The 26,724-nt window shown below is 51.4% G+C and overlaps 10 protein-coding genes across 10 annotated transcripts; 3 read left to right on the top strand and 7 right to left on the bottom strand.

Moving 5' to 3' along the window:
* Positions 1–1,630: 1,630 nt before the first annotated feature.
* STEHIDRAFT_157734 (uncharacterized protein) lies at positions 1,631–2,632 on the top strand (the record flags this gene model as incomplete). The annotated part of the gene is made up of 1 exon (XM_007305017.1): positions 1,631–2,632. One exon carries the CDS (start codon positions 1,631–1,633, stop codon positions 2,630–2,632), a length of 1,002 nt encoding a protein of 333 aa, XP_007305079.1.
* A 2,148-nt stretch (positions 2,633–4,780) lies between these two features.
* Positions 4,781–5,982, bottom strand: STEHIDRAFT_58553 (kinase-like protein; the record flags this gene model as incomplete). The annotated part of the gene is made up of 2 exons (XM_007304554.1): positions 4,781–4,908; positions 4,968–5,982. Coding segments are annotated over 2 exons (1,143 nt in total), but the record flags the coding sequence as incomplete, so codon positions are not given.
* Positions 5,983–7,234: 1,252 nt separating this feature from the next.
* STEHIDRAFT_169173 (uncharacterized protein) lies at positions 7,235–9,989 on the bottom strand (the record flags this gene model as incomplete). The annotated part of the gene is made up of 3 exons (XM_007305018.1): positions 7,235–8,998; positions 9,092–9,205; positions 9,270–9,989. The coding sequence occupies 3 exons, from the start codon at positions 9,987–9,989 to the stop codon at positions 7,388–7,390; spliced, it is 2,445 nt and encodes an 814-aa protein (XP_007305080.1). The 3' UTR covers positions 7,235–7,387.
* Positions 9,990–11,039: 1,050 nt separating this feature from the next.
* On the bottom strand, positions 11,040–12,400 carry STEHIDRAFT_122173 (S-adenosyl-L-methionine-dependent methyltransferase). The gene is made up of 8 exons (XM_007305019.1): positions 12,271–12,400; positions 12,182–12,204; positions 12,020–12,112; positions 11,947–11,964; positions 11,819–11,890; positions 11,663–11,768; positions 11,341–11,608; positions 11,040–11,274 (listed from the first exon to the last, which is right to left on the bottom strand). The coding sequence occupies exons 1-8, from the start codon at positions 12,316–12,318 to the stop codon at positions 11,084–11,086; spliced, it is 819 nt and encodes a 272-aa protein (XP_007305081.1). The 5' UTR covers positions 12,319–12,400; the 3' UTR covers positions 11,040–11,083.
* Positions 12,401–13,019: 619 nt separating this feature from the next.
* On the bottom strand, positions 13,020–14,608 carry STEHIDRAFT_157738 (uncharacterized protein; the record flags this gene model as incomplete). Its single annotated transcript, XM_007305020.1, has 5 exons — positions 13,020–13,356; positions 13,423–13,845; positions 13,912–14,044; positions 14,103–14,362; positions 14,496–14,608. The coding sequence occupies 5 exons, from the start codon at positions 14,606–14,608 to the stop codon at positions 13,020–13,022; spliced, it is 1,266 nt and encodes a 421-aa protein (XP_007305082.1).
* A 523-nt stretch (positions 14,609–15,131) lies between these two features.
* STEHIDRAFT_157739 (uncharacterized protein) lies at positions 15,132–15,605 on the top strand (the record flags this gene model as incomplete). Its single annotated transcript, XM_007305021.1, has 2 exons — positions 15,132–15,141; positions 15,205–15,605. 2 exons carry the CDS (start codon positions 15,132–15,134, stop codon positions 15,603–15,605), a joined length of 411 nt encoding a protein of 136 aa, XP_007305083.1.
* A 261-nt stretch (positions 15,606–15,866) lies between these two features.
* STEHIDRAFT_139933 (MFS general substrate transporter) lies at positions 15,867–18,477 on the bottom strand. The gene is made up of 6 exons (XM_007305022.1): positions 18,118–18,477; positions 18,023–18,058; positions 17,386–17,451; positions 17,307–17,352; positions 16,659–17,252; positions 15,867–16,594 (listed from the first exon to the last, which is right to left on the bottom strand). The coding sequence occupies exons 1-6, from the start codon at positions 18,413–18,415 to the stop codon at positions 15,970–15,972; spliced, it is 1,665 nt and encodes a 554-aa protein (XP_007305084.1). The 5' UTR covers positions 18,416–18,477; the 3' UTR covers positions 15,867–15,969.
* Positions 18,478–18,858: 381 nt separating this feature from the next.
* STEHIDRAFT_122175 (uncharacterized protein) lies at positions 18,859–19,794 on the bottom strand. Its single transcript, XM_007305023.1, has 3 exons — positions 19,675–19,794; positions 19,481–19,598; positions 18,859–19,263 (listed from the first exon to the last, which is right to left on the bottom strand). Exons 1-3 carry the CDS (start codon positions 19,753–19,755, stop codon positions 19,169–19,171), a joined length of 294 nt encoding a protein of 97 aa, XP_007305085.1. The 5' UTR covers positions 19,756–19,794; the 3' UTR covers positions 18,859–19,168.
* An 831-nt stretch (positions 19,795–20,625) lies between these two features.
* On the bottom strand, positions 20,626–23,696 carry STEHIDRAFT_98631 (carotenoid ester lipase precursor; the record flags this gene model as incomplete). Its single annotated transcript, XM_007305024.1, has 15 exons — positions 20,626–21,061; positions 21,198–21,235; positions 21,300–21,553; positions 21,770–21,909; positions 21,989–22,256; positions 22,365–22,434; positions 22,500–22,532; positions 22,598–22,630; positions 22,695–22,702; positions 22,763–22,837; positions 22,913–22,940; positions 23,017–23,029; positions 23,100–23,164; positions 23,239–23,432; positions 23,509–23,696. The coding sequence occupies 15 exons, from the start codon at positions 23,694–23,696 to the stop codon at positions 20,810–20,812; spliced, it is 1,659 nt and encodes a 552-aa protein (XP_007305086.1). The 3' UTR covers positions 20,626–20,809.
* A 562-nt stretch (positions 23,697–24,258) lies between these two features.
* On the top strand, positions 24,259–26,446 carry STEHIDRAFT_139935 (terpenoid synthase). Its single transcript, XM_007305025.1, has 11 exons — positions 24,259–24,596; positions 24,656–24,708; positions 24,804–24,844; positions 24,918–25,072; positions 25,131–25,177; positions 25,289–25,501; positions 25,563–25,664; positions 25,731–25,797; positions 25,873–25,951; positions 26,011–26,113; positions 26,178–26,446. Exons 1-11 carry the CDS (start codon positions 24,565–24,567, stop codon positions 26,381–26,383), a joined length of 1,098 nt encoding a protein of 365 aa, XP_007305087.1. The 5' UTR covers positions 24,259–24,564; the 3' UTR covers positions 26,384–26,446.
* Positions 26,447–26,724: the final 278 nt, after the last annotated feature.

Here is a 26,724-nt window from a genome sequence, read left to right on the forward strand (position 1 = left end):
GTAGATGAATGACGTGTTTGTTTTGGGGTTATTTAATGACCACTTCCGCATGGTGCGTACAGCTATAAGGTTCTCCTGTGATGGACATGTTAGGCCCTCCCTGATGGACCAAAATATTGACAGCGGAGATTGACCATAGAATTGAATATCGCACACGTGTGCTAGGATGAGAACCAGGAGAAGTACACTGGTGTACTTAGTACCCGTGATGGGACCGTTGTGGACAGCCTCAAGGTATTAGGACGCGAGTGTCATCATTACTAGATTAAAGCAGCTGCTCTTCAGCGCTACCACCAACGCCGAGACGAAGATTACTCCACGCTTGCCAGAACCCAAAATGCGCTCCTACCAGCAGTCTATCGGGACCGCTGACGGCTCACGACTTGCATCACACACAGCTAATCGCCGAGCTAGCCCTCTACTGTGGCAGTCCAACCTAGGACCAAATATACACGCTAAATACGTTGATTATTATCACATAGAGACATGACCTGAGTATGAAATGTAAATATAAAGGTGCTGAAAAGTTCGCGCAGAAATCGGACAAACGGATCTGGACACTGTTTGCTTGGGAACCGAAGTCAACTGAAACACTGTGAGGCTGCCCAAGATGATAGCAGATTCGAAATGATTGATCTCAAAGAAGCAGTTGTTGAAGTGGCCTGCCTTCAAGCGCATGATTTGGAAGGGGAAGACGAGGCGGAAGAACGTAACAAGAAGAAAGAACCTCAGGCTGGAATTCGAAACAACAGTCTTCCGATCCTAACAACCGCAAACAGGCGCAAGCAAGCCACCCCGCCGCCACGTGGCGTATGGGCCTTCGCTATCACTTCCCATGATGTCCCATGAGCGTAGGCTGTGCCTTCTGCTCAACTCGAATCTTCTGATTATAATCATAGGCATCCACCGACCATGACTGTGAGGAAGCCACCATTGATCACCTTGTCGACAAAAACTCGAAGATGATTGGTACGACTCGGAGAAGTGCACATACCGCACGGCTTCAAGTTGTGGTCCTAGCGCCAGTGACTCCCCTTCTACTATAATTTCTTCGTTCATCAGTCTGATGGGGTGAATGAGGGCATCTTTTTAGGAAGAAAATGCTTCCCTCTCCGATCAATGTACGTTCTTTCGTCATGTCATTGTGCCGGACGGTGGACGTGGTGTGTGGCGCGCCCTCGCTAAGGTTGCGAACAGGTGAGACCTGCTGTCAAGATTTGTCTCTGGCACTGGTAGGAACAATAGCGCTGCCATCTAGGAAGCTCAAGACCATTCATGGGCGCGTCTATCTCGTAGGGGCCCGCTTTGTCCTATTCTTAGACGCTGACTGGCCTCTATTTTGCTGTTTACGTGTCTCACTCTATTCTCAAGGCGCGGGCACCACGCCACCCACACAGCGTAGGCACTGTACCATGGAGATCTCGGTCGCCTTCGATACGATACGTAAGTACATGAAAGACCTCTCTCTCATACGCTCAGGTGCCGCCACCCGCACGCTATAAAGCGTGTGCGTTCAAACAGGCTGCCAGCATCCTCCTTCATCCCCACTCGCATCGTTCGTAGCCTGATCCATCCTCTCCATCTCACGCACAGTCCAGAACTGGAGCACCAAGCACCTCTTTTCACCATTATGACCCCCCGACAAACCCTAGACAACATTTTCCCTCCACCGATGGCTCCGAGCGACAGCACCTTAAGGACTCAGATGTCTCGGTCGCGGTCCCTGAAGTCACGTCAAAGTTCTCTCGCCTCTCTCGCCTCTTCGGTCTATCCCAGCCGTACGAATACACCAAGCAGCGAGGGCCAAGGTCCGGCTCGGTCCATGACTCCCAGCAGTGTCAGCGCGATCTCTACCATTGGGTCAGATCTTATTGGATCGCGCTCTTCGTCTTTCTCTTCGTCCACTATTGAAGGACATCCCAGTCCGGCTCTATCCACGACTCCTACCCTTAGTGTGGCCTCCACCGTCTCTGATCTTGCTACGATTCGCGGATCGCCTTCTATGGGCAGCATCTCTTCTGCTTCGTTCGCTGTCGAACCAGCTCCGTATAACCTTGGTTCCTCGGGTGACAAGCTTGACGCATCCACAATATGGATGCTCCAAAACCCCGACCCGACGATTGGACCTGCCGATGAGTCGCCACGCTACACTACACTCAATGCGCTCGAGCTGGACATAATCAAGTTCACGCCCCGATATTACGACCTCCTCAGCCAGTACATCACCGACGAACCGACGGGCTGGTCATGTCCCGCCCAAGCCGACCAACCCGGGCCTCTCCCATACTTTGATTTTAGGACCGCGACGTTCGAGGATACATTGGAAGAGAAGAACTTGTTCGCGGAATTTTTGTTGGGGCACCTCTTTCCTGAAGACTTGGGAGTATACTCGTTCCCGATGTTCGAGGAAGTGTGGCCGATCACCAGGGTCATCTACAACTTAAATTTCGAGAACAGGAAAATTGGTTTCAAATGGTGGTTGTTCGATAATGAGGAAACATACGCTGCCAGGGGGGAGATCTTAGATGCCGATGATAGAGTGGAGGGCGGCGTGGTTCAGTTTCGGAAGTGGATAGGGACGATGTTGTTTTTGCACGGTGAGGACCTCGGGCGGGCCCACCGCTTTTGCTGAGGGTGGTCGTCCGGATTTCTAGCCATGTATATCAACTGGGTGGTCTGTTCCAATCCACTATCTTCCATGATTTCTCTTCTTCCTGTATACCGGTTACATGTATAGATATGTCGGCTGGGTGATGGTGTTCTTCAATGATCAGTATATTTCTTGCGTACGCACGTCTTCGGTCCAGCATACACGTCGTTCCTTTGGCCGTGACAGCATATTACTGCAAACAAAATAAAATTGTACGGCATAGGTACTGGTATACAAAAACACAACGAAGTGGTAAAAAGATGAGCAAGACGAAGACTGTGGCGTAAGACACATGAAACGGGAGAGGGGTGCGCTAATGAAAGGAAAGTTGAATGGTGTCAATTGTGGTAGTACAGCAATGATCAGTAAACGATAGGTACCCAGGAGATGGTAACTGAAAAGAGATGGAAAGGACTGCATGTGGAAATAAGTTACCGAAGTGCTATGGGAACAAGGATGAGAGGTGAGGTGATATAGAGAGAAATAGCTACAAGGATAGATGAACGGCCGTGATCGTGATTGGACATGAGAATAAACTAGGTATCGTCGGCGACTGCGAGTCTGTGTGTCGACCTGACGTCGAGCCAGGAACTGCCGCTACAACAGATGAGCAAGGAATAGAACCAGAAAAATAGGAGGAAGGTTACAAGGCAGAGAAGATCAACGACAGCATAACAATATGCACAATGCACTTCCAAATATTCATGGATGCGGCACTTTTAGATTACCTCGTCTTTGATTCCTCACTTACGTTCCCCACCGGTCCACACTCCGGCTCCGAACGTCCTTCAACACACCCGTCGCCGTCGTCCCCCTCTCCGTCGACCTCCTCCTCATTCCGAGTCTCATTCCTCCTCCCATCTCGCTCGCACCCTCGTCCCTTTCTCTCTCCCTCTCCCTCTCTGGAGACACCGACACCGACCCCCTCGCCACGACCTTGCTCATCGCCGAAACTGGCGTGTTATGGCTCGATCGCCTGCTGAGAATCCATCCACGGGGAGAAGTGCCAGGCGCAGAAGATCCAGCAGGCGTGGTCCCCGTCGACCCAGACGTAAAAGGCGGCGTGCTTCCGGATCTACGTCCCCTATTGACGTTGACGACAGAATTGGTGGGAGGAATGGCCCGTGCTTCAGCTTCGGGGACGTCGTTCGACCGGGACCTAGACGTCGACGTCCTCTGGCTCATCCTTCTCCTGCGCCCTCTGGCCACCGATTGTGACTGTGAAGACCTCGCCGGAGAAGCCGAGTCCGAATCGTTCAACATCCATCTCGTATTCGGGCTACCGTCCTCGCCATCGTCGACTTCGCCCTCATCTACCGCTTCGAGTCCGAAGTCTCGGAAACCTTTCCTTCCTCTGGATGGATCCCTCTGTGACGGCTCCAGAGCCCCAGACTCAGACTCAGATTCGGGTATAGCAAAGGAAGTGTAACCCAGTTTGTCCAACCCGTCAACTCCGTCCTTCGGCGTCATCGGTGCCACACTGGGACTAGGAGATGCGGGAGACGTTTTACGGCCTGGAATGTTGATTCCGCTATTCATATTCGTGCCATCAGCGAGGGCGTGCCTGTGAGAGCGTCCGCGCTCTGGAGAAGGCGAAAATTGGGTGAGTTTGTGAAGATTAGGGAGGGGAGAAGGGGGATATTCGTTGGAGGATGAGGCGGTAGCGTCCGCGGCTTGTACGAGTGGTGTCACGGACGATGCGAACGAACGTAGAGGTTGAGGAGAGGGCGGAGGGATAATTTCTCGGTCTTGCGGAAGAACGCTGACATTGCTCAGCGGACTTCTCTTCGATATGGAGCGAGATCTCGAGACGGATAGATGAGCATGGACAGGACTATGAAGTGGTGAGGTAGAAGTCCTCCGCGAGGGCATCCTCGTCTTCGACTCTTGAATGCCGCCAGCTTCGGACTCGTCATCTTCATACTCGCATTCAAACTCTTCCGGAGCATGTAACGGTGCTGACGCACTGCCCGAAGGGGACATCGACCCGTAGGAATCGTCTGAGAACACACTACCAGATCTCTTCCGATTTCTGCTCATGCTCCTCATCCTCGCCTCCTGGACGACTCTCTCGATCTCGATCTCCGTCCTCTCTTCATCCACCCCTCCTCCGTCAATATCTTCGCCTCTCCATCCCACGCTCCATCCCACCTCATCTACCATGGCAATATCCCACCTATCTGCTACATTCGCTGTCAGACACCCCACCAACACCTTCTCTGCCCCCTTGCCGACTTCCTTCGGCATATCGAAGACACCTTGAATATTCACGTTATTCAACATAAAGGTATTAGCATCGATGACCCAAGTGAAGAACACGTACCGTGTAGAATTTTCATCTGCAGTCTCGGCTCGAAGCTATCCTGGAAGGGAAGCCGGCCTTCTAACAACGCGTAAAGCATCACGCCCAGGGCCCAGATGTCTTGGGCCGGATATGGGCGGTAGGGATTTGAAGGTGACGGAGGGTGGAGCAGTTCTGGAGCGGCGTATGGGAGCGAGCCAGGTGGGAGTTCGTATTGTTGGTGTGTTTGCGACGAAGTGGGCGCGGTGGCGGTATACGGTGACGCTTGGATGGAAGGTAGAGGAGACGAGTTACGATGCCGAGGACCGGAATGATGACGGAGTAAAGAGAGGTGGGTCGGTAATTTCGAGTTGTTCGATTGCCTTCTCGAGTGGATGGCTTGCACCGCTGTGGCGCTTTTTTCCATCGTGACCGATCGCTGTCTGCGCACCAACAAGGGGTCCGTCCCGAGTGCGACGTCGTCCTCCCGAATCTCGCCTATCTTGCTGGCCATCCCAAAGTCCCCGATCCTGCACACGCCCATTTCATCGACCATCACATTCTCTAGTTTCAGGTCCCCGTGCACGAGACCCGCAGTTTCATGCAGATACCGCACGCCCCGCACGACCTGCCTGAACATCATGCCCGCGTCGTCTAGCGGCACCCTTCTCTTACCCTGACCATCCACCTGCGCCCTCCGTAGGATATCAAAAAGGGAACCAGCTGGGCAATAGAGCATGAAGAAGAAGTCGGCATAGGGGGTCGAATGGTAGCGAAAGAGGGGTAGTATGTGTTCGTGCGAGAGGGATGACCAAATATTGGATTCGTGGTCAAGACGAGTACGAGCGAGGGATGGGTTCGAGGAAGAGTCCAGCGAGGACCGGCGTACTATTTTGACGGCAACTGTGTGGCTGACTCCAGCACTCGAGGCTGAGGGGGATAGCAAAGGGGTGGCACGACGAATAATGCTGAAGCCCCCGTAGCCGATAATTGCGCCAAGTCTGTATTCGGCAACCTCTGCACCTTCGTCGTCAGGGAAAGTTGTTGGCATGGATGAGATAGATGCGACGGAGGCAACTGGGCTGAAAGCAGAGAGGAACATGGCAGCGGGGGACATGGAACTGTCCATGCTGGCGGGAAGCTCATCATGAATTGGTTCGGGAGCAGAGGCAGCGACCGGGGCAAGGTCTTGTTCAAGAAGTTGTCGAGAAAGAAGCTGGTCGGCATCTTGCTCGTCTGAGTTGTACTGATGATGATGATGAGCGAAGGGGTGTGGATGCACTGCGTCTTCATCTTTGTGCTCGAGCTGTGTGCTGTCCGTGAAGATCCAGGGTATACTCGAACGAGCAGACGATGAATGAGAAGTCGGCGTGTGGGAAGCTGAAGATGACGACGAGTAGGTTGACGGAGTAGGGCGGCTGTCAATAATAGACTGGGCGAGCATCGACGTGTTCTTTAATGAGCGAAGTCGAAGCTCCTGTACTGATCAGTTAAGCAATCTTTTTGACAAGAGTTCTAGCGTTTCTCGACAATGAGCAGCCTGAGAGAGAGGATATCAGGGATATATGAGCAGAAGCCAAGAGTCGCCAGAGGTGGTGGTAGGAAGCAAGGAGATCTTGGAGCTTGGAGTCGACTCAGCGCAGGAGGAAAGCGACGCGGAACCGACCCCAGGAAATCCCATAATCTGAGCAATTTGTCATCGGACCCGCGAAGGTCCGAAGGTGGCTGTGCTCCGATATAATGAATTTAAACGCCATCCGCCGGAGTTCCGTCTGATCACCCGAGCTGTGGCCCACGAAGTTCGGACCCAAGTAAGTTAGTGGCGGGTCTGCATTTTCTCAAGGGAGAATGTGAACGGGGCTCACCGTCAGCAGGTTGTACAATTATGGACGGTTAAAGCTGTAGTCTTTTCCGACTGATTTTTTCTAATCTTTTATACCACAGGGCCCGTATCGATATGACCTGAATATTTACGACTCGCACCGGTTCAAGCCAACTTGTGGTGGAGAGCCGTGAGAGGCAGAGGTCGATGATGGCGGTTGGGGACAAGGGACAAAGCAATCCGTAGACCGTCGGGGAGAGCGGACTTCTTTATATATGTTGTTGCAACTCACGAAGCATCGGAAGTTCGAGACTGTGGCGTGTTGATGACGTCTTCTTGCGAGAGGGCGAGCTTATGAGACTCAGACTTTGCGCAGATGGAAGAAGCGTAACCGAATGGACCGCAAGCGCTCTTTAGGTTAGGAATGATCAGCGGTATATGTACAGGAATATTCTACGGAAAGCGAATACTTGGTAGGGTTCAGAACCAGCCAGACAAAAATAAGATGTAAATTCGAATACTTGGAAAGTAGAGTCTACTCCGGGATGAGAGGGCGTATGGCAAGATGTGTATACGATGGAGCGACAATACGGTGCTGCGGGAGAAAATATATACAAGTACCACGGGATGGTAACTACACTACTAAATCGTCGAACGGTGAAGTTCCATGAGCACGCAATAAAACGTTCATCCACTCCACATATCTTCTCTCCCTCTCCATACGCTCCTGGCACTTTCTTAAGGTGTCGGGCCGCGTATACCCTGAAAGATATATTTTCTCGTCCTTCTGATGCCTCTCATGAATAGCCTGCATCGTTTGTCGAAGTATGGCCAGCCTTTGACCTCTCCAACTGTCCATAACAACCCTTGTCTCCATCCAAAATTTTTCAAACAAGTCCCAATACCGACCCAGCTCTGACTCATTAGAGATCCCCAAACATGGAAACAAGAACGCCGCCAACAGCGCATGCTGCCTCGCAACTTCGATCAGCGGGGGCGGAAAAGGGGAGTTGAAGCGGCAGGCCGGTAGCCCTACGACTTGTGAAGGATGTTCGTAGTAGGTCCGTTCATGAGGTAAAACGAGCGACTCGAGGTTCGGGAAGGACGTGACCTGGGCCCAATCGTCAGAGCGGAGACTGGGGACGACGTCGTCGAGAGCCGGCTTAGATAGCTCGTAGAAATTCTCGGCAAAAGGCAAGGGTGCACGCCTTGGCTTTTGCTGCATTTCGCATCGTTCGAACTCCAACCATTCCGGTGAGGTCCAAAAAGATGGATCCTCCACAGGATATGCGTCGCCGGCAGCAATAGACTCACTCGAACCGGGGGGTGTCGCTGTCGCATCGGCAAGTGCAGCCTCAATCGAAGCCACGTCGTCGAAATCGCTAGCCTCTGAAGATATCGGTGGGGAAGCGAGGGAGTCCAACGTCTGGGGAGTTGGGTAGTCAAGATGGGCATGGTCAACGGAGGTGGTGTCGTGGTCCGCGACAGCACTACTCGAGCCGAGCAAAGCTAGCAGTACCGCTGTGGCATCAATAGGCGCAGCGTCAGTCGAAGCCACGCTGCCATCGTCACCAGCCTGTAAAGATATCGGCGGGGAAGCAACGAAATTCGACGTCGGAGGAATTGGATCAAGATGGGCATCGTCGGCGCAGGTCGTGTCATGGTCTGCCACAGTGCTACCAGGGGTCGAAGGCCCGAGGCTGGGTTCTCCAGTGGATTCGCGCTGAGACATCTCTAAATGATCGTGAGATAGGTCTTGTTGAGGCTGAGGAGATTCTAGATCTAGAGACGGAGCCAAAGGGAAATGCAAAACAGCAGGAGAGGGGGCAGGAGAGGGAAGAGGGCTTGGGAGCGAGTCGGCGTTGATGACGTGACGTGCGAGAGGCGAAGGCCGCTTAGGGGCCTGCTTATGCTGGAAGTAACTCTGGAATTGCTGGTGGTGATTACGCTTCTGTTGAACTCGATGACGGGCGATAACTGGTATGACGCCTTTATGCCGGACCCGAGGTTTCTGCGCCTGGGGCAGGCGAAGCTGGGAGCTGGAACGGACAAGGGGGATATTGGCGGGGCGGCGGTTATGTGGAGGAGCTGATTGTCTAGTCGCAAGATTCTGTATGGGAGAGTCTAAGGAAATCGATGGGTGGGGAGAACGTGCAGACGACGCCTGAGGTCGCTTTTGTACTGAAGACGACTTAGGATCGGCCGATTCCGGTGACACGGCAACAGGGGTCGGTGCGCTTTGTGCCTTTATGAGCGAAGATCATAGATGACACCCAAGTCAGTGCGGGAACAACAGCGCTTGGAAAGAAAGGGAACAATAAAAAGAGGCGGGACGAACCTGACGAATGCTTTGACCTTTCGAAGCCTCCACATTACTTATCCGCAGCGAGACCCCTCGCGACAACACGGCGGCCTTCTTGAGTTCAGCACTTGAATCCCTCTTCTCTTGTGCCTACCCATTGCAGGGCCCAAGCGTCAGATCGCGATACGGACAAGAAAGGGACAAATAGACGCACATCCTCAGGCTGAGAGGGTAAGGCTTTCCCCTGGTTCCCTTTCGTCATCTTTCGCGGCCGGTCTTCGTCCTCCGGACTGGCAGGCGATGGGTATGATTTCGAAGGGGAGTGGGCAGTCGGTTCGTTGTTGTCGAGCACGATGGGGTCGGTCCTGCTACGTCCTTGATGATCATCCTGAGATGCCTTCCGCTTCCTACCGCCGTTATCTGTCGATACATCTGGCGAGCCCCCAGAAGAGGGAAGAGTGCGAGTGATTCGCAACGACGACGGTCGAGGTCGAGAAAGCTGGTGTGGTGATGGTCCAGGCAGATAGCCCTTCACACTGGCAAGCCATTCCGGTGAGGCCCACCGCCCAGCCTTGACCCATGCCTCCAGCTTTGGCTGGAATAGCTCGAATATCTTGATGAACTCGCTCCAATTCCTGGTCGCCAGACCTTCCTGGTATCGCTGAGCACAGTATTTAGACACGATGGACCAAAACAACGATATATGTCTGAAGTGCGGGTGTTCCCATGAAGGCAAGGGAGGGAGAAAATCTGCCCATTTATCCGTTTCACAGGCTTTGAGAAGGGTGACGAAGAATGCGGTGTCCGGAGCAGAAGTCAGAGTTGTTGTTGATGGGGCAGCGATAGGGACGGTAGGGGGAGATTGAAGGATTTGCGAATGAGATGGTTGTCCAGCTCCTCGAGGAGGTTGGCCGTTGAGCGAAAGCACATTCATGAGTGTATTTAACACGGATGAGTACACTGTATGGCTGGGTAAAGGCTGAAGCCGGGGATAGAGCAGATGGGGGTGAATCGAGACGGAAGGGGCAGAAGTGTGTCGCGGAGAGGAGCAGGGCCCAGCGCGTGTCAAAGGTCCATGCACCGGGTTTGCCACGAGGCGAGGCACGGTCCTGGGGTCCATTGGATATTGTGTTCCGCTTTCGGAGTGCCTGCTCATTGTTCTCCTTCGGGAGTAACCGAGCACGCCTGTTTGAGAAAGGCAACCTGATACAAAACGACACACGCGTTCGCCACTTGTCGATATCAGTCCCGTGAAGTTTTTCCGCCATTATACATTGAGAAATATAGAACACACTGACCCCAATCTGTAGCGCCGTCGTCTTCATGTTGCTCGTCACGACCGTTATCAAGGATTGTCTGCGCATTGGCCGCACTGTTGATATGGCCCAAGCACGCACTGTGCCGCTGGAGAGAGCAGATGTCTGCCCATCACTGTTGTATAGTGATGAAAAAAAAAGGTAGATGCGCTAAGTATGTCCTGCGCGATCAAGTTACGGAGGCGAGTACTTAGACAGAGCAATCATCAGTGACTCGGAATTGTGGCCCGAGGCGCCACACACGGCGATGGTTGTTTGCGCTTGTTAGGATCCGACGACGTCGGCCCTAAGTTTGAGCCTTTCATCAAAGCGCCAATCTTCCATGACCAAACCACAAGCCAAACCCCGATGGAATAGTCACACATCTTTCATTGCCTTCATGTCCATTCTGTTTCCTTCTCCGAGATGAGGAGTACCAAGCATCTGATTTTCTTGTCATATTGACCTCACCCTTCGGGCGTTGACTAACACAGCGCCGTGAGTGCGTTTGGTACCTGAGGCTGTCAAGCGCTGTGCCTCGCTGTGCATGGCATTTTCGTGTGGACATGTTACTCGCGCTCACGCCGACGGCGTTAATATAGCTTTCGTCACCTGCTGTAGCACTCAAGAGCTGCGAATACCCTGTTTATGTACTGTATCTTCGAGAGAATCGATAATATACTCTTCCCCTGGACCTATAGTGAATAAACGTACATATAAGCACCTATTTGACCTATTGTTTTCGTGCCGAGTAGAAATGCAAGCAGAAAGCAGGCTTATAACGAGCGTCCTCCATCTCTCTCCCGAATCCGGCCTGAAGCTCCGAAGTGAGGCCGTCAGCGACCAACTCTGCAGATAAGGGTCCTGTCATTGCGCCTACGACTGAAGTTTTCATGACCTTCGCAAGCGGTGCAAGAGGGTCTTCTGCAGGTCGAGGTTGAGGTCAGTATACACGAGAAGTCTGATGGCTGGACTGTGGTAATGACCTACCCTGGCTGGTTTCATAGAAAGGAAGATCAACCCTGAGAGAAGAGAGATCGACAAGAGATCGACTCTCTTTCAAGATTGCCTCCAGATTTTCCCCAATACAGGGGTCGCAAGCCCTCGATCTCATATATCGGTCTGTGATGCGGAACAGTTCCTCGTGGCAAGGCCCACTATTTCTGCAATTTAAAAGGCAAATATCTTCAATGACGAGCCAACCGCCAGGTTTGAGAAGCGCGATGATTCGAGGGAGGATATCATGTACGTTGGGCACCTAAACGTATGTTAGGCTTATAACATCGAAGAATGGAATAGCATAAGGACGCACGTAGAACAATACAAGCCTTAGGTGGATAAGGTCGAAAGACTGGGACTCGAATGGCAGAGGCTCAAAAATATTCGCTCTCTGAAAAGTGAGATTTGAGGGCAGAGGCCTATATCGTAACGATTAACAAAGGTGCGTTGTCTTAGGTCTGATACATACCTCGGCGGGAGAGGACTCGCATCTACAGCTTGTACATCGGCATGCGGGTATGTCTTCGCGGCTTGTATCGCCCTATGACACTCAGTGAGCTTTGGTCCTAAGCTTTAGATTCGAAAAGTGGAGTTTACCAAGCACCAGATCCACAGCTAACCATTAGATGAGTTTGGCTGTTTTTCTCGTAGAATAGTCCACGTCACATACCCAAGTTCCAATATCCTATCCGGGCGTCCGAAGTTCGCGAGGGAGAGACGGTTCCCAAGATACTCGTTGATTCCGGCATGCATCTCATCGAGTCTGATACCAGTAACTGTGAGTCTCCCACAACGCAAGGCGAGGCAAGGCGCAAAACGAGGAGCAACGTACCTCTTCCACTCGTCATCGCCTCCCTGATGATGGTTTACTCGAAGATTAGCCTTCGACACGTACTGGTGGTAATCATGATAGGCACGCACCTGTGGAAGTAGGTACAAACCAGAAACTCCTGACTCTACGGAAGTCATGATATGGTAACCACTGGCGAGCGATTCAAGGTAACGTCGCGGTATCGTGCTGCCTAAGGCTACGATATAGGTTCAAGCAGGGAGCAGCAATCGATGGGGGGAGTGCAAGGTACGGGCTCACCAAGCATCCAGACGGTTTATCTACACGACTCGACAAGAATAGGGGAATCGTTGATGAAATCAATCAATGTTACTCAATGAAAGGTTTCACGTCCACGGGGCACCCTTCATGCGCGCAGGTACGGAAAAGGCTCAAACTGGGGGCGAGGGCCCGTGAAGACCGTGAACTGAGACGGATTTCTTTTCGGTTGGAGGTTCATTTTGGTCATGCTGTGCGCGATGTGGCCATGCTGAAGATGTGGTGATTACATCAAGAGCGACCATATAATCAGCATGCCCTCAAATTTCAACATGCTTTGCACTGCTCACCTTAAGATCAGAACGTTACAACTCAGCATGAAGTCATTGTGATTTCGTAGCTTTCGCGCAGCGCAGTACGCGGTATCATAGGACGTCCACTACTTCCATTGGGTACGTCACCCGCCGAAGATCAGCGCCCACGAGTACGTCTCAGGACCCAACAGGTTTAGCGTAGTATAGGAGATAAACACGACAGACTCCAAAGAGATACACAGGACCTCCAAATGGAAGCATCCAGAAAAACATGTGAAATTGATAGAGAAACTCGCCTACAAGGAACTCTACGCCCTCGCTCTGCTGGCACCTTCAGCTACATCTTTCTTGTTCTGGTCTTCCGTTGCCTTCGTCTCCGCCAACAGCCTTCTCCGTTTCGCTTCCTTCACCTTCGCCTCGGCTTGTGCCCTCTTCTTCGCCTCGCGCTTCTTCCTTCTTCTCTCCTTTAGCGGGTCCACAACTACACTCCTCTCGTCGAACTTACCAACCCTAACGATGAGGAACACGTTCCCATACGCACAAGCTATCTGTGGCTCATTTCCATGCGCCACATACTTACTGTCCAACTTCGTATGCGATGTTGGGACTGCCCAGATCACCTCATCCTCGACATCGACGTACTTGCTGTTCGAGGTTATGACGATGGCTCCATATTGCTATCGCAGCCTGGTCTGACCCTCCACGTGATACATGTGGTCGCCAAACTTTAGAACGTAATCAAGCGTCGTTCCACCACTGTATGCCCTTTCGTCAGAGTAGAGGAGATGAAGTCGCGCTGGGAGAGAGAGGGAAGTACAGGTACGGAGTATGACGGCGTCGGATCCCTTGAGGAGTTTATAGACATGTTCTAGGGAGTCTTTGATAGGGTATTCGTGCTGCAATCCAAAGCCGAGGGCGCCGCCGTGAGGAAGGAACTCCGGATTGTTGAGTAGATCCTCAAATGTCGAGCGGAAAGGCTGCTCTCCGGACGACATGACGGGTGCGAGAGACGTGCGAGTGGCGATACCGGGCTGAGATTCTCCAGAATCGATCTCGATGTCGCCAAAGTAGAGATTATAGGTGAGCGTGACCCGATGACCTGAGGTGATGGGGGTGATTTCATGCTCGACGTCGCTGAATAATGTGATGAAGGCGATCTAAGGGTCTGGATGAGAGAGACAAGCATCCGCAGAGTCAAACGTCCACTCTTCGTCGTTGTGGCGCGTGATGAGGGAGCCTCTCTCGTGAGGCATTGGGAATACTATAACGAGAGAACCGAACATGGTCTCACTGGGAGGCGTATCCTTGTGAGCTTTGAAGAAAGAGCCCTCGCCTGCGATTCAAAGTAGGCTTGCTAGGCTTGAGCTTGGAAGAGCTTGTGTGGCACTTACCATAGACATTGAGCTTATAGAGCTCGAGCGCTACAGGGTGAGTAGAATCCGGGCCGTCGAGAAGCTGAGTGCTAATAGCGTCAATAAGGCCGGTACGCTCGGGGATTATCGACGTCGCGAAGGACGTCGTGTCCATCTTGCCCGCCTTGCGATAGGTCTCGTCCAAAACGTGTTCTTGATTCCGTCCAAACGTGGCCGGCTCGCAGGCATCACCGAGATTCTGCAGCTCCTCGGGCGATGCGCTCGCAAGGTTTACGGAGCTAACAAATGTGCCATGGGTAAATGATGTGAATGATCAGCAACTTAAGGGAGAAACAGTGGGATAGTCTTCGTACCAAGCTGTGCGCGAAACATCTCGAGACTCGTATGTAGAAGAGCTTGAAGTGGCCGGACGACAAAGCCAGTGTACCGGCAGTGTAGGGAGGCTGGCTAGGGAGTGCTTCACAGAGAGCCTTGGCCCCTTTTTCGCTGGCAGTCGTTTTCGCTTTCTTGGCTCTTGGTGGCATGTCAAGTTTCCGTAATCAGGAAACGAAGATGTAGGGGGCTGTTGTAAGGGAGGGGCAGGCCGATCGTCTGAAGGTCTGAACCAAAGCAGAGGAAGACCCTTTATATGTAGTTCCGAACAAAAGCGAGAGTAGCCCCTAACATTGACACGGCAGGTCGAACAATGGCGAAAAAAAATCGAGTCACGAATCACGATGCCATACGCCGATCAAGGCTCGGAAAATTTTTCATCTCGAGCAGTACCGTCTGTAGCCGGAATAAGCCAGTAACGTGGTTGGAAGCAAAGCCTGATTGAGCCACCTCATTATGAGATCTAACTCGGATGGGAAAGTGCTCGATGCGGAAGAAAAGAAAAGAGTCAGACGTCACGCTGAACGCTGGCTCGGGAAATTCCGGCGGTCTTTGACCAGTGTCACGACCTCGGTGGCGAGCGGTGGTTGGTGTCAACGAGGAGTTGCCACATCAGTTCGCCAACAACATCTCCGAGCTGAGCTTCAATTTCAACAGGAATCTACTACTCCCAAGATGTCAGACGGTATGGCATTCAAACCTGAATAGCCTTCAAGGAGCTAAACAGTATCTCAATGATGGTTGACAGATCCTGTGCAGTCTCAATCATCGATATCGCAGAGCGGCCTTGATGCAGTTCATCAACACGCCGAGCCTATCTCGAGCAACTTGAACCACGAGCCGTCAGAGCCTGAGGTGGTCAACACGGAGTCGAGAGGGATTGGACCCCAAGCCGCCGATGTCGAAGACCCGACATCGAGTCCCCCTGCGGACGACGATGCGCCGTCGGACAGTGGATCGGAAGCCTCGTACCACACCGCAGAAGAGGAAGATTCCATAGACGTTCCCGACGATGATCATGCCAGCCAGCATAGCACAGAGAGCTACGATTCATGGACATGGTTTGATCAATTCCGCAGCCCAGAGAGAGGGAAGAACCGGTGGTACGTCGTCCTCGTTGGACGAGAAACGGGCGTGTTCAAAAATTAGTGAGGGCCTCTGTTTCGATTGACTACAACAGAAGAGATAGAGCTATGCTTGTACTGGCTGCTCATTTGCCTCTCACGACCATAGTCATGCACTTGTCACTGGTTATCCAGGAGCAGTCTTCAGGAAAGTGCGTGGAAAAGAGAAAGCTGAGGAGCTGTACCGTATCGGGATGGCTTCGTTGCGGGCAGCTGCAGAGAGAGAGAAGGCTCGAGAAGAGTTTCTGGATGTATTCTGACAAGGCACTGTGGTTCGAAGGCTACTAGCGCTCCAACACGTATGTCGAATGTATATTTTATAACACCGTGATCAACAAGTCTAAACGTATCATCCACAATAAAAACGGTATATGCTTGGGTGTGAGCAGCTATACCATACTCGACGGCTCAGTCTTCTCCACTTTCGTTACTGGCTCCTTCTCCGTGCTCTCCCTCGACCCTCCACTGTCCACCGCCACATCCTGTTTCTGTTCCGCCGCCGCCTTCTGCTTCTCCCTCTCCATCACAACCTTCTTCCTCCACTCCGTCCCACCCTCATACCCAAACCACGTATACCTCTCCACATGCGGCCCCCTCATAAACAACACAATCAACTGGAAGCCCGTCCACCCAAGCGAAAGTCCAGCCGCCGCCCTCCACCCATTCGCAACGAACACCTTCGTGCCCACCGCAGTCCCCATAACCTGCCCGATGAAAATCGACAGAATAAGGACGGCGTTCAGCCTCGAACGCGCGGACTCCGAGATCGCGAAGACGGCGGTGGTGAGCGAGACCTGTTGCATTTGGCGGGCGACGTCAAGTCCGAAACAGACGATGACGGGGACGGCGACGTTTAGGCCTGCTCCGCCGGTGTTGACGCCTTGCATGACGAGGCAGGCGAAGGTGGCGATTAGGGTGGCGTACCAGGGAACTAAGCGATCGACGAGCCGTCCGACGAAGGGAGAGGTTATGACACCGAGCATGCCTACGAGACCAAAGAGACCGATGACGAGCCTAATCTCCGCGGTACATTAGTGGGGATTCAGACAGAAAACGGATAGTGAGGGGGGAAACGTACGTCGAGTAGTTGTAAGGAGGTCCACCAAGCAAGAACGTCAAAGTGACCCAGAAATTCGCGAAACAAGCACTCGATGCAAGACTGATGAAGCCCGCCTGAATCAACCTCGGCTCCGTCACCGCCAACTTCGCCATACTCCACAAGATGCTGAAATAATGCAAGTCCTTATTCTTCGCCGGATAATCGGGCAATGTCGCCCATACCATCGCCAGCACGAGGGCCTGCACACCGATGGCCATGTAGTACACGATCCGCCAGGTGACGAACTCGGCTATGACACCGGCGATGACTCGGGCGATGAGGATACCGAGGAGAAGACCGGCTAGGACGATGGAGATTGCTGAGGCGCGGCGGTGGGGTGGGGCGAGGTCGGCGGCGAGAGGAATAAGGATTTGAGGGGCGACAGAGAAAGCGCCGACGAGGAAGGAGAGGGCCTCGAAGACTTCGAGGGAGCGCGTGATGGCGAGGCCGATTGAGAGGGTGGTGGAGAGGAAGATAATCAGGAGTAGGAGAGGTCGACGACGAACGAGATCCCCGAGGGGGGAGATCAGGAGAAGACCTGTTGCGTAGCCTGCTTGTACGAGTGTGGGGACTCTGGAGACAGGGACATCAGTAGGTGTGAAATGCTATTATTTGAAGAATATTTACCTGGAGACTTCGTCATACGACACATCGAATGAATCTGCTAACTGGACTGTAAGGAATGAAGGTCAGCCAGAATACATACGTGGAAGAGGGTGATCGCCAGAAAATGGACGTGATTGTGAATTATGAACGTTGACTCTCATTAAGCCTGCATAGATATGTTCTACATGTCATACACAACTCTGATGGCCTAGCGTCACCGCAGTCTGCGCGAGGGTAAAGTATGCGCACGGCTGGTCACGACCATTCAAGATTGTACGCAGTATCCAAGTTTCAACGACACGTCAAGGAAAGCACAAAATTATGTCTCTCGGGAAAGTCAAGTGGGGAAAGCAGGGTCAAGGCGCTCCTGACGGGAGGGCGAACGGCAGTCCATGCCTAATATTGGCAGATGTATATCGTGAACACGATTGTTAGAGACTGACCAAAAATATAATGACACCACTTCAACTGGATCACGGAGGTTGGGGTGGGGTATCATGAGATCAAGCCTGAACTCCTCTGGGCAAGGAAAATGACATCGCTGCGATCGGAACGGAGCACAACAGCTTGACGAGAGCGTCTGTTGGATGATGGGCGAGGCGGACAAGACAACAGGACAGAATTCAAAACGCTCTGTCTACCGCTACTTGAGAAGAGAGTGAAGGACCCAGGCTACACACGCCTAAACCTCGAACACTTCCACGACTTCGGGGGGAAATAATGGGTAGAGCACTCACTCAATAACGGTTGACAGTAGTACAAGTTCGCAACAACTGTTTCACATCCCGTGCATCAGCATGGAACCAACTCCGAAATATCAAGAAACACGCACTGAAAGTACTCGCAAAACCAAAGACCGCGTTCAGCAACAGGCCAAAGTGCGCCGGTTTCTCCGAATCGTATCTCAACCTAGGCGGTATAGGTACGACGAAGAAGTCAAACTTGCCCCCAACTTCCCTTATCGGTCCCTCAACATTCTCCTTTTTCTCCTCGCTGGCTACCGCGGTATTCAGCCTTGTATCGTCCGAGGCGGGATGTGAGGCGTCCAAAGTCGTCATCCGAGACATGGGTACGGGCTCTGCGTTAGCATGTCCTTCATCGATGATTGATCCATTCGTCGTGCTCATCATAGCTAGGGCGTCTCGTCAGAGGCAGTACGAGAGCGCTGGAAGAGATGGGAGGGATGAAGAGCTGCCCCATCTGCGTAGGGCAAAAGCTCATGTATGTTTTATTTCGAGAGATGGCGGAACGGATTCCGTCGAGTCTCACGAAGTGGGTCACGCCCGAAACGGGTCACTTCTGCACCTTTTTTGTCCTTTCTGATGCAGTTCACGGTGAAAAGACATTTTTAGGGGCAGATATGTGCACGGCATCGTCGGATGGAATGCGGCGGCCGTTGACATCCTCCCTAGTGTAGCGTTCAATTCGCAAATCTTCGCGGTGTATAGCGCTCAGGCTCGAAGACGAAGCAGTTAGCCTCCTCGTTCAAAGCTCTTCGCTTCGATAACTTCTCGTATCAATCACAGTCTACGATTTGTCTACGATTGTACCCGTGGAGGTCGCTTTTTTTCCCTGACTATATATACAGCACCGTGACCCATGGCGGGGAGTATATAATCTGCCAAGCAATGAGAATTAGAGAGTTCTCAAGACATTATAGACATGGGTGGTACGAGTACGATAATGTCCGAACATCAATCCCAACACGACCCTCGCTTTTCCACCAGCAGACCACAGAGAAACGATCGCCCACCACACGTCAATCAACACGAAAGTTTGAGAGCTTCACAAACGCCCAAACGCACATCGCCCCCTACGCCCCCTATCCCCTCAACCCACTAATTTGCATTAGCAAAGACAATCTGTAGCCGAAAGTGCAGCCCTTAGACGTAGGTGAGCCCCAAGAATTGGACATTCGCGTCCGTATAATCGACAGAGGAGTCGCCGTTGATGGAGAGGCAGCTCACTCGGGCGGTACCTAATTGGGCACGAAGATGGGAACGACAATGTTAGTGCTTTGATCTTGAGGAGATAAACGGGACGGTGGAGGGAAGAATGAAGATGTGCGGGGAGATTATATGAGGGTACGTGAAGTACGAAAGGGAGTATGCACCCCATGCAGCATTCCTCACCACAGCAGATGGAAGAATGTGGAGGAATAAGAGACGATATAAGACAGTGGGGGAATGTCATACCTGCGCCGTCATACCCATCGCTACAGGTCACGTATGAGTTGCCCGTATTCCCAACGACAGTGGTACAAGTTTCGTCCCACGATCGACAGAATATGTCAGTACTCTCGCCGTCGGGCGTCTATAACCCCCGGAAAGACGTCAATTAGAGGAACGTGAGTAACTCAGTGGAGGAATGTAGGTTGAGAAGTACGCACGTAGACTTCGCGAGTGACATCGGCGGCGTGAACGAACGCGACGGCGGAGAGGGTGATGGTGAGAATGGAGCGGAAGAACATGGTACTTGAAAGAAAACCTTGTTGACTTGATGGACTCGGTGTGGTTAAGATTGAAGAAGGAAGGTAGCAGATATACCGCCATTTTATACCCTCGCGCACATCATTAACAACACTCCCCAGGTGACGCAGAGCCTGACATTCGACGGAGACGGTTGACCGTGGGCGGGAAAGGTGGAATGTATTGAGCACAGGTTAGACGTAATGTTCAGCATATGGTTTCAGAGTATCCTCATTAGTGGGCAGAAACAAGCGGAAGTACTCGAGGTGGACACGGGCCCAGGCAAGGTCCAGGAAACAACCTTTGGATTATTGAGCGTGCGGGGGGTGATCACCGTCAGATGCTTGGCAGAGCAGAGTTACGGGCAGCCTGTGAAGATACTGTGCGGCAAGGCACGGTGAAGTGAAACGAGTAGCAAGCTGAAAGCAAAGTCAGGGAGAGAGCTCGTCCCGTCTGACTGAGGCTAGAGAAGAGCTGCTTAGAGCAGGAAGAGGTCGGTGTTTGGTGCCACATTGACGACACCCAACTGCGTTCGTCCGGCCTTGGAAAGCATTCACTGTTTTCGGTGAGATCGGTGTACATAATCCGATAATTTCAGTCCATTGATAGGTACTGAACCATAGTTGTGACTGACAGTAGTGAGAGGGAGAGGAACACGCTGCCGATGCGCGGTGTGATGGAGAGTTGATGGAGAGCGTTAAAAATGGGACCATGTCGGACAAAGCCGCTCAAAGAAAATGCGGCACGGGCGCTTATTGTGTCGCGCAGATGTTCTGTCCCACGCGAAGGCGGTGGCCGATGTCAACCTTGCCTAAATCTCTCTATCCCTGGACCCCTCATGGCCGGGCAATCGCAGTCGGGTCATTTATGCCAACGTAGCATAAGTGTCACTGAGTATCAAAATATTGTACATAAGATCAGAGGAAGATCAGAGGAAGAAAAATCAGGTGGGTACAAAATCAACACCAGTCACGCGGCTACGGTCTTAAACAAGAGCCCCCTCTGCAAAATAAATCTTGCGTGGCTCGGTATCCAGATCTCTCTCAGCTCTACCCTTTAAATAGGATGGATCAGCGACAAATTTCCCGCAAATTCAATCGCCTCCTTCCTATAATCATCCGTCTGTATCTTCATTGGGAATAATGCATTGTCCTGGAAGACCAGCGCCTTCGGATTCGTGACTTCGTAATTGGGCCAAGGGATCCCAAGGCCGACACGCCCGTTCGGGTCGAGGTTGACTGTGAAACGGATGATGTAGTCTCTCATTTCGCCTGTACCAAAACTGTTGGAGAGGTCGTGGCCATGGTACTATAAGGACAGATAAAAGGATCGTTAGGTCAGGGATGGTGGTGATTGCGTACATACATAGGGGAAGTAGAGGAAAGAGACAAAGCGCGAGGCTCGGCGCTCAAGTTGAAGGGGCAGAGGGTATAAGAATACGAACCGATCCAATGTACGGGACCCACTTGCTCCTCTTGCTCACTGTATGGGTCGCGCATACCCATCAGTCAGCCACATGAAGGAACATCAGCGTTAGGATAGTTACGGAAAGACCAAGCTTTCTCCTTCCTCGCCAGGTTGAAGTTCAACATCATCCTCCTAGGTCCATGAAACACGATGTCTCCTTGGATAGCAGCGATGCGCTTGAATTGCGGTCCTAAATTATTTCTGAAGCCCGTATCGAAGGGGCATCCGGCGGGCGGAAAAGAAGGATAGTGGAGCAGTACGAGGTCGAGCTCATGGTCCGTCGCCTCCGGCGCCATGTAGTCGTGAAGAAAGTCGCGTAGATGTACGTCGGTGCTATCAATACAAGCTATCATCAATACGTGGTGATAATGTGACTGTAAAAATGATTGAAGATGTATAAAAACGTGCGCACGAGAGGTTGGAGCTGCGGACGGAGAACATTGAACCTGAGATTGCGTCAGATTGGTATAACAGGTCTCGCGAACAATACAGTGTATCTTCCTCACCTTCATCATCGCAATTACCTTGGAAAGCAAAGTAGTTAGTCACACAGAAAGAGCAATCAAGCCAAAGCATAACGTGCCTGTGATAAAGGGTACATCGGCTACTCTGTCCCCCAAGACCGAGTGCTGAGGCGGCTCCACCAAGACGCGTCCATCGACCCTCGGAAGCCACGCCAGCACTAATCCCTAGTATCATCCAAAGTCGAAAGTTCATCAACACATACCCTCCAGACACGTGCCATAACTTCATCATAAACATACATACCTGAAAAGCAAAGATATCTGGACTCTCATCTATAGCCCCTTTCAACTTCGAGTACGGTACCCGCCTCAAGCAATCCAGCGTATCCGTCGCGTCTTCACATCCCGTCTTCTTGACCACATCGTCGTAATATATTTGACCGTGCTCGATGTCGCCGACCGGAATGGGACCTCCGCTTTGCATGATTCCGCCACGGAAGAGGCCTTCGTTGTCGCCACCGTTCATAATCATCTGGAGTGATACAGAGATTGCACCGGCGGATTGTCCCCAGCTGTGTGCATATGAGAAATTAGTTTGGGATTCTAAGGTACGAAAATCACGTCGCGGTCTGGAAGTATGGAGCGAAGGGAGGAAAGGATGGAAGAATGTCTGTGCGCACATTGTTACTTTCTTCGGGTCGCCACCAAAGGCGCTAATGTATTTCTGAACCCAGCGAAGAGCGAGGCGTTCTGGGCACATGAAATGCATATATACAGCAGTTCATCTGGATGACAGGAAAGGAAATAGGTCTTACGATCTTCAAGACCAAGGTTACCGACACCAGCAGCTATATTGTGGTAAAACAATGAGTTTTCAATGTGACGTGATAGCAGTAACACCAGCACCACGAACCTTTAACTTCCTTGCTTGCCATGAAACCAAATCCTATAAAAGGATAGTTAGTTCAAATGTTCTTCGTAGCTGCAGCCTATACGCCTTGAGTACGTACCATTGACACTGTTGAATATTGACCATCAGGCATATGAAGTCAAAATAAACGTTCACGAGTAAACATACCGATAGTTCATGCTAACAAAGATGATCGGCGTCTCAAATTTGGTGGCACGACTGACAATGGAACTTCCATTATATCTGCATGATTGGTGGAAGCCGTCCCATGAGCGATCACGCATGGAGGAGGATACAATAGATGACGCTGTCACTTACGAAGCTGTCCCTCCAAATTCGAAAGCGCCTGCATACAACATGATCAGTATTCAATGCTATCTCCAGACATGCCCACTATGGGCATGGCGATCATCATCCCTCACCTCCATAAATCCACTACATTTCAGGCATCCCATTAGACGAACGGTTCGTGTGTGATACTTCAGAGAATCTGTTCTCTACATACCACCAGTACGGGCAGATTCGCTGTCGTACCCGCATTCAGAGGCGTCACAACGTTGATGGTAAGACCTGCACACAACGTCGGAGGAGCATCCGGTAAATCAACTGGTAAGATGACCTCACTGGTTAAGAAGGTGACCTACAATCTTCATTCTCGGGCACATCCTTCTCATACATCGGATCGACAGCACTATCCAAGTTCTTTGCCAAGTTTGGGTCCTTCTTTCCCGGTATTTTTATACGCTGTTGTGGACAAGAAAACCCCCATTCGGTGGCGTTGTGATCACCCACATATTTGCCCACGGGTTTCGGGGGTCTGAACCTGAGATCCTCGACTCTGTTGTAAGATGAATGCTATATAAATGTGCCATGGGCAACAACAGATATAGAAGACGGGGACAACGGGGACGTACGGCGGCTCGGCATACGGAATGCCCAGGAACTGGGCGGTATCGTAGTAGATCTCTCCTGTGAACGTTGCATCGTCTAGGTGAACTGTGGGGGTTGGTACGGCATCCCAAGCGTGCTTGTTGACGGTCAGAGGCGTCTGAGGTGTAGCAAAGACGGCTGTGATACCCAAAAGCGCTATGAGCGAGCGCATCTTGGGGGCGATTGCGTGTCTGCGTACAATGGAAGATGCCTTCGGGACAGTATGCGAAAAGTCAAGGGGCAGTACTAGTCTTATTAGAGCTGCAAAGAGTTCATTATAATAATTACACATCAGATGTATGAATGAAAAGCTTGCACGGATAAGGACTGCTCGGTAGAGTGAATATTAGAGTCGTGATACTGAATCTTCCAACTCGGACCCGCCGTGCATGAAGTGCTGATTTCGAGCCGGGGAAGGCGTTCCATGGCCAGTCCGAGTTCAGGTCAATGATGAATGTCTATCATCGAGAAATGCGTTCTTGGCCATTTGGAAGTCACAGGTGTCAATCGAAAGGCTCGAGACTCGATTCTGGACAACATAGCAAGGTGAAAGGTGTAAAAACAGCAAATATCCAGTGTCCCTTCCTGGGTCGTCGGCAATCACCGAGCGTCCACGTGGTCCCAATTTCTCTCCGTTGCAAGCAGAACGCTGCGCATGCAGCAGAACGTTGTTCAGTCACGATCATCTCTTCCCATTGAAACTCACCAGCCAAATACAAGTATACGAGACAGAAGCGAAAATCCCGGCGGGTAAAGTTATCAGCAAAATATGACACGCAAACAGTAGAAGAAAATACTTATGCTCAGAGCAAGCTAAGCCTTTTTTTCGGACGGGATGAGAGGGTGCTCTCCTGACAACTCTCCGAGATATCACAGTTACTAACAACATACATAATTCTCTTCGGTGTCTCCTTTCATTTTCTCAGGCTCCGTTCCTTGACACGGTACTCGGTGTGCATCCACAACTCGGCCGCCGATCGCACCCTGAAAGTGTTCCTCTTCCTGATGACTCGTTGACAACGTCGTGTTCGCTTGAAGAGATGCACCTCCAACTCGCTACAGAGCCGACCTCGTCAGCGTCGCTCCATAAACTCCTCTGCATGACAAAACGTTCACATATCACAAATATAGACGCTCTGAGAATCCTCAAGATCCCCAGGCATCGTATACTTCCAGTTCTATCCGTACGTTCATTTCACGAATGCCCCGATCTCAGGCTGGTGAAGCTCCACTTTTGCATCTTTGATTTTATTCAGAAACTTAGTGATCGACATCCTAGATTTGTTCAACTTACAACCATCCGTTCGCCAAGACGATGTCGTGCGTTCATTTTCTCGTTGTAAGATGTTCGGCTTGTGGAACTTATATTCCTCGTGTCTTCCTACTATGGAAGGCGATTCTGGAGCCTTACACATACCTCGTGCAGGCACCAGGAAAAGATATCCGAACCACGATGATATTGGCTTTCAACAGCTGGCTCAATGTCCCGGGCAGGAAGCTCCTTCTGATTTCCAACGTGGTCAGTACGCTTCATAATGCCAGTCTTCTGTAAGTACCGTCTGGTTTGTAGCGGGCTGTCCTGCTTGCTTACCAATCTCTCTTGTAGGATTGACGACATTGAAGACAGTTCAGATTTGCGTAGAGGACGAACAGGTTCGTAAATGACCATGTCTTTTGTCACGCCGACCGTATTCGGTACCTATTGTCGTGCTCTGATCCGCTTTGAAGCCCTTGAAGTAAACTGATCATTTCTGTTCAATCCAGCTGCACACATCAAATACGGAATACCTAAGACCATAAACGCCGCCTGTTATATATATTTCCTTGCCTATCAGGAACTACTGGAGATACTAAATTATCCGAACACGGATAATCCGATGAATAGCTCTCCTGCACACTCCGACAACATTATTCATCACCCCCAGCATAGTCAGCAGCGGATTTACTCTGATCGAGATCTACCTGGGATTGTGACGGGTAGGCAGCACTCCTCGTGAATCTCTGTGCTCTTTATCTTTCAACATAAATTTTTGATTAGACGAGCTGCTTGATCTTCATCGTGGCCAAGGGATGGAAATGATATGGCGGGACTCTCTTCAATGCCCAACCGAAGCGGAGTATCTTGTTATGATCAGTAATAGTTGAGTCGTGGTCGCTTACCGCTGTTAGTCGTGGTAGCGATTCAAGCTTAACTTAATTCGCGTAGAGACTGGCGGTCTCTTTAGACTCGCGATCAAGCTGTCGATGGCGTACTCTACCACCAACGTAAACGTGTATGTATATCGCACTCAAGTCACCTTTGCATGAGGTGGAGTATCCGAAGTACTATTGACGAGATACAATTTCAGGGATTATATTCCCCTGGTCAACCTGTTGGGCGAGTACTTTCAAGTTCGCGATGATTACATGAATCTAGACAGTTCCAAGGTCCGTCTTCTGGTTCATTTGTCTGCGGCTTAAGTCACGACTAAAGAAACATGCTATAGTACACCGAGAGCAAAGGCTTCGCTGAGGATTTGACGGAGGGAAAATTCTCGCACCCCATCATTCACGGCATTTGCGCGGATGAGTCGGACAGAACACTCATCGGCGCGTACCTCCAGTCTGCTATTCCCGACATTGATACCTTAGTCGCGGCTAACAGTTACGACAGATATCCTTGAGCAACGGCCTACAAGTCCAACACTAAAAGTGCAGGCCATCACCTACCTCAAGTTGCAAACCAAGTCATTCGAATATACGCACGGAGTTCTGCGGAAGTTGGAAAGTGAAATTATGACCACCATAGAACAGCTTGGAGGAAACGAACGCCTGAGTACCCTGCTAGAATCTCTTCGAGTTCCTTCCCTGAATGATTGAAGCAGACATCGTGTTGTTCGCCTTAGCTTCATGTGCGTGAAATACAACTTGAAGAACATTACCTTCCTTGTGACTCCGCAGATATGCCATAAGCGTGTGCTTCGTGAGGTAAAGAATCTTTCTGCTTATCATACTTGGGGTGATAACCTGGAAGTAATGACGTCTCATTTTCGTCCGACTCACCACCTCGACCCTTGCACGCCTGCGAGTCTTCAGCACAGACATCAGTATCCATTGCACGACTCTCGTCATAAAACCTACCCTCGCCAATTCCAGTTGATTTGGTTAATCTGGACGAGATCTCGAACCTGAGTACTTGGCTGAGGCTTGACTGCAGGGTA

Source organism: Stereum hirsutum (genome assembly GCF_000264905.1).
Source record: "Stereum hirsutum FP-91666 SS1 unplaced genomic scaffold STEHIscaffold_8, whole genome shotgun sequence".
Taxonomy (NCBI): domain Eukaryota; kingdom Fungi; phylum Basidiomycota; class Agaricomycetes; order Russulales; family Stereaceae; genus Stereum; species Stereum hirsutum.

Coding starts and splice junctions, on each gene's coding strand:
- STEHIDRAFT_122173 (XM_007305019.1), bottom strand. CDS start 12,318: ATGACTTCCGTAGAGTCAGGAGTTTCTGGTTTGTACCTACTTCCACAG. Junction 12,113..12,181: donor GGCGATGACGAGTGGAAGAG/GTACGTTGCTCC, acceptor TACTGGTATCAG/ACTCGATGAGATGCATGCCG. Junction 11,609..11,662: donor TAAGGCTTGTATTGTTCTAC/GTGCGTCCTTAT, acceptor ACATACGTTTAG/GTGCCCAACGTACATGATAT.
- STEHIDRAFT_139933 (XM_007305022.1), bottom strand. CDS start 18,415: ATGATGAGCACGACGAATGGATCAATCATCGATGAAGGACATGCTAAC. Junction 18,059..18,117: donor TGGTTTTGCGAGTACTTTCA/GTGCGTGTTTCT, acceptor GATGTGAAACAG/TTGTTGCGAACTTGTACTAC. Junction 16,595..16,658: donor CCTCCTTACAACTACTCGAC/GTACGTTTCCCC, acceptor CGCGGAGATTAG/GCTCGTCATCGGTCTCTTTG.
- STEHIDRAFT_122175 (XM_007305023.1), bottom strand. CDS start 19,755: ATGTTCTTCCGCTCCATTCTCACCATCACCCTCTCCGCCGTCGCGTTC. Junction 19,599..19,674: donor ATGTCACTCGCGAAGTCTAC/GTGCGTACTTCT, acceptor CGGGGGTTATAG/ACGCCCGACGGCGAGAGTAC. Junction 19,264..19,480: donor CGATGGGTATGACGGCGCAG/GTATGACATTCC, acceptor GTGCCCAATTAG/GTACCGCCCGAGTGAGCTGC.
- STEHIDRAFT_139935 (XM_007305025.1), top strand. CDS start 24,565: ATGCACCTCCAACTCGCTACAGAGCCGACCTC. Junction 25,502..25,562: donor TCTACCTGGGATTGTGACGG/GTAGGCAGCACT, acceptor ATTTTTGATTAG/ACGAGCTGCTTGATCTTCAT. Junction 25,665..25,730: donor TCTTGTTATGATCAGTAATA/GTTGAGTCGTGG, acceptor TAATTCGCGTAG/AGACTGGCGGTCTCTTTAGA.